Source organism: Chrysochloris asiatica, unplaced genomic scaffold (genome assembly GCF_000296735.1).
Source record: "Chrysochloris asiatica unplaced genomic scaffold, ChrAsi1.0 scaffold00093, whole genome shotgun sequence".
Classification (NCBI taxonomy): domain Eukaryota; kingdom Metazoa; phylum Chordata; class Mammalia; order Afrosoricida; family Chrysochloridae; genus Chrysochloris; species Chrysochloris asiatica.
Window position 1 is genome coordinate 11,994,337 of NW_006408611.1, and position 4,199 is coordinate 11,998,535.

Below are 4,199 nucleotides of genomic sequence, written 5' to 3' on the forward strand. Positions count from 1 at the left end.
GATGGCACCTGACAACAACAACAACAGGACATCCTGATGTGCCACTAAGGTTGAGGACCACTGTTCTAGACTAGAACCCTGCCACTCAGGGTGGAATCTAAGGACCAACAGAATTAATATCACCTGGAAACTTGGTAGAAATGCAGAATCTTAGTCCCCACCCAAGCCTCCTATATAGAAATTGATATTTTAACAAGCTCGTCTGATTTGTATGAAATCAAAGTTTGTGAAGCACTGATCTAGAAATCCTTTGTAGCGCAAAGATTTTGTGAATTTGTCTCAAGCTGAAAAGCAATGAAATACAAGGGGGCTTCAGAAAGTCTGTGAAAAAAATGAAATTAGAGATAAATTTTTAAGCCCCTTTGTATGTTCTTGAGATGTGTTTGTAAGCACACAGATTATTAGGAGATTGCTGTAATTTGATTAGTTGCATGTGGAACTTTAGGTTTGTGTTTCAAGTGTTTTGCTAGGTGCTAGACAGTACACCAAGTTCTTAATGTATATTATTCCATTTCTATCCTTAAAACACACCTCTGAGAAAGATGTCAACGACATCTTTCTACACCCGAGGTAACCTAGACCCAGAGAGTTTGAGTAACTTACCTGTAGTCAGTAGAACTGGAATAGGAACCCAGGTCTCTGGCTTCATAACCTATGTTCATAACCAGCACTTGAACCATTCTTTTTTTTTTTTAAGTTTTTATTGTGAATTGAGTGAAAGTTTACAGGGCAGATCATCAGCTTTACATTCAACAAATCATACACCTTGTTTCATTACAATGATTATAATCCCCTCCATGTACCATCAGTTAACAGTATTTCTCTCTATTCACTTTAGCTCTTTTTAAAAAAAAAACAAAAAACAAAAAACTCAGACATATATAATAATTTACACCACCAAAGGGCACATTCTACAAGTCAGCCTCCTGGCCACCAACTCTCAGTCCCTCTCTTCCTATGAATCTAGAGTCCTCAGCTGCTCCGTCTCTCCATGTCCCTGTCTCTGCCTCCATATCTGGTGTCACTACTTCTCTGGATAGGGTCCCGCATTCCACTTGTGATCTTCTCCCTTGATGGTCCTAGGGTCCTCTGTTCCTGGTTGAACCATTCTTACATGATCCTGAGATTTCATTATGGTGTCTACATTCTGAAATATTGTGATAGTTGAAGTGTCTGGAATATCTATATTGACATTTTCCAGAAGTTTGGATGGGTGAGTCAGGTGGGTTTCCAGAAGTCCCTCTGCCGTAATCCAAGCCCCTTGTGCATGGAAGAATGAAGAAAGGTAGTTTTTGCTGAATTTTCAGCCCTGGTTTGTAGGTTAGAATGATAGAAATGTCTCTCACTTTTTCTTGCATATTAATTGCTTTTGTTCTCTGGGGTGGGTGGTAGGAAACTGTTCCCATTAGGTTCTCCCTCCAATTGACAACTAAGTGTATCTAGCCTGTGGTTTCTGAGCATGAAGGAGACAACTGAGGTGAGGAGTACAGGGTTTCCTCCTTTTCTCTTTTGTTGTTGTTGTCAGGTGCCATCGAGTTGGAACCGACTCATAGTGACCCCATGCACAGCACAACGAAACAATGTCCGATCCTAGGCCAATCTCACTACCGCTGCCACACTTGACACCGTCAGTGCTGTCACCTGGCCAGTCTATCTCGTTGGGGGTCTTCCTCTTTTTCTCTGACCCTCCATCTTACCAAGCATGACATCCTTCTCCAGCGACTGTTCCCTCCTGACAATATGTCCAAAGTATGAGAGACGAAGCTTAGCCATCTTGGCTTCAAAGGAGCACTCTGGCTGCACTTCTTCCAAAACAGATCTATTGGTTCTTTTGGCAGTCCATGGCACTATCAGTATTCTCCTCCAACACCACATCTCAAAGGCATCAATTCTTCTACGGTCTTCTTATTCACTGTCCAGCTTTTGCATCCATATGAGGTTATTGAAAATAACTTTTCCTCTTTACTGTCCCTTTAGATTCTTCTGAAAAGGCATACAGTGTAGGAGACTCCATTGTACTCCACAGAATCCTCAATTGGTATCCAGATCAGCACATTAGAACTCTGTATGGGATGACAGCCAGCAGAGGCTATGCACCTTTTATTTCTGACACTTGATGAATCATGGTTTAGTGGCTTCTGTTCTGATTTTTCTAACTTTGGCTGTGCTCCCTTGCACCTGCACCCTTGGTTTTAGGAAACAGACTCACTTAGCCCTTCATACTTTTTCCAGGGGACAGGCAAATGGTATGAATTACAAGACCTCCAGGTGACTGACATCCTTCCTCAGATGATCACGCTGTCAGAGGCATACATTCAGGTGAGCTGGCCACAGACCTGGTGGGGGGAGGGGGCTAGTACTGAATTGGCATTATCGGAGGTAGGCGGTGGGGCCAGAGAGAGGAATGATAGAAGAGAAGGCAGGAAGTAAGGTCAAGACTTGAATGATTGGGAAGAAATGAGGTACTTCCTAAGTAGAGGGATGAGTGCCTGTTGAGATATGCTGAGGAGTGGGGTGGGACCAGATTCTATGGTCCTGACAGTTAAGCAGAGATTTTCAGAAAGAAAAGCAGGGAATCATGGACGTTTTGAGTAAGCAAGGAGGAATGTGTTTAGGGCCAGGTTAGTTTTGCAGAAGTATGTGGTTTGGTTTCAAAGAGTCGGGAATTATCAGGGAGGCTAGCTAGCTGTCTCTGAAGTTTTTCCTAGTTTCCCAGGCAAAGCTAGCCTCTTCTTTGTGACTTTATAGCACTTTCTGCATGCCTTGGTTGGAGTTTTAATCCTATTATCTTGACTGTCTTGTCCATTGGATTGAGGGCTCATGGAGGACAGGATCACTGTCTTCTCTCTTTGTAACTGTCCTGTTACCTGGGAAGAGAAGGAAGATTGAGACTAAGGAAAACAATAGCTTTGTAAGTGAAGCTATATCTTTTTCTAGAGATAACTCCTTTCTCATTTCAATGCCCTATTTAAGGCTTGACCATGAATCTTTTGTGAAAGTGAGTTTAGAATAATAAGTAAGGAAGGGTGGAAAATAAAAATCAAATGAAGGAAATTTTCTGAAAGGTATGAGTCAGTTTCATGGAACTTAGCAGATACTTGGGCAGAAAGTTCATGGAAATTTTCCATTACCTTTTAGTTCCATGTTTCCACAAACTTTGAAGCCCCCCTCATACGTAGGTGGAGGGTCAGAGAAAAAGAGGAAGACCCCCAGTGAGATGGATTGGGAAAATGGCAGCATTAATGGGTTCAAGCATGGCAAAAATTATGCGGTTGGCCCAGGACCGGGCAGTGTTTTGTTCTGTTGTACATAGGGTCGCTATGAGTCAGGACCGACTCAATGGCACCTAACAACAACAACAACAACAACATATGTAAGTGGAGTGAAGCGTTGTCCATTGCCTGATACAAAAGATATTTGATGAATACTTGTTGACTGAATATTTTCTAGACTAGCTCCAAAGTGTCTTCTGTCTTCATTTCTTACAGATTTGGAAGAGGCGAGATAATGATGAAACCAACCAACAGGGGGCTTGAAGGCTGAGTCTAGGTGTTTGCTCTGGGGTGTTTTTAAATAAGAGTCCAGATGTTGCCGATGGTCTGGGAGCCCGAGAGCTATGGACTTTGACTCACATCAGAACATTAGAGGGCCCACTCTCCTGGGAGGCTCTGTGCGGTCACCGTCAATGAATTGTAGACGTTGCTCTCCCCACTTCCCTGTGTAGCTTCAGCAGGCCGGATCTTTTACAAGTGTATGTAATTTATTTCTGAGTAGCTGGGAGCGAAGAAGGACGGGCTCATTTCTTCTCAGGATCTAGTTTCAGGAGTCAAAGAATACGAACTTGAAGCCAGCAACATCTTTTTCCCAGACAGATGATTTTCCTGTGGTTCCCTTCATTTCTTGATCTTTTTTGGAATGCAGTAAATATTTTCCTGTTTTTAAACCAGACTCTTTATTTTATTCTTTTTCCCTTAGGCAACCTAAGGTTAGCGGTTGTTTTGTTTTTAATATTTTAATTTTAGAGTCAATAAACACAGAATGGTTTAAAATTAAGAAAGGTGTGCGACGAGGTTGTATTCTTTCACTATACTTATTCAAGCTGTATGCTGAGCAAATAATCCGAGAAGCTGGGTTATATGAAGAAAAACGTGGCATCAGGATTGGAGGAAGACTCATTAACAACCTGTGATATGCAGATG

At 42.2% G+C, this 4,199-nt stretch overlaps 1 protein-coding gene across 2 annotated transcripts in view; it reads left to right on the forward strand.

Moving 5' to 3' along the window:
• Positions 1 to 3,559, forward strand: part of USP39 (ubiquitin specific peptidase 39) — a 58,251-nt gene extending 54,692 nt beyond the window's left edge. Inside the window, exons 12-13 of one of the 2 annotated variants that reach the window (XM_006866600.1) lie at positions 2,233 to 2,319; positions 3,489 to 3,559. In XM_006866600.1, coding sequence (XP_006866662.1) covers positions 2,233 to 2,319; positions 3,489 to 3,536 — 135 coding nt within the window. In that variant the 3' untranslated portion in view covers positions 3,537 to 3,559. Of the gene's footprint in view, positions 1 to 2,232; positions 2,320 to 3,488 lie in introns of those variants that run through there. The other variant, XM_006866601.1, reaches the window with a different exon arrangement.
• The last annotated feature ends 640 nt before the right edge of the window (positions 3,560 to 4,199 follow it).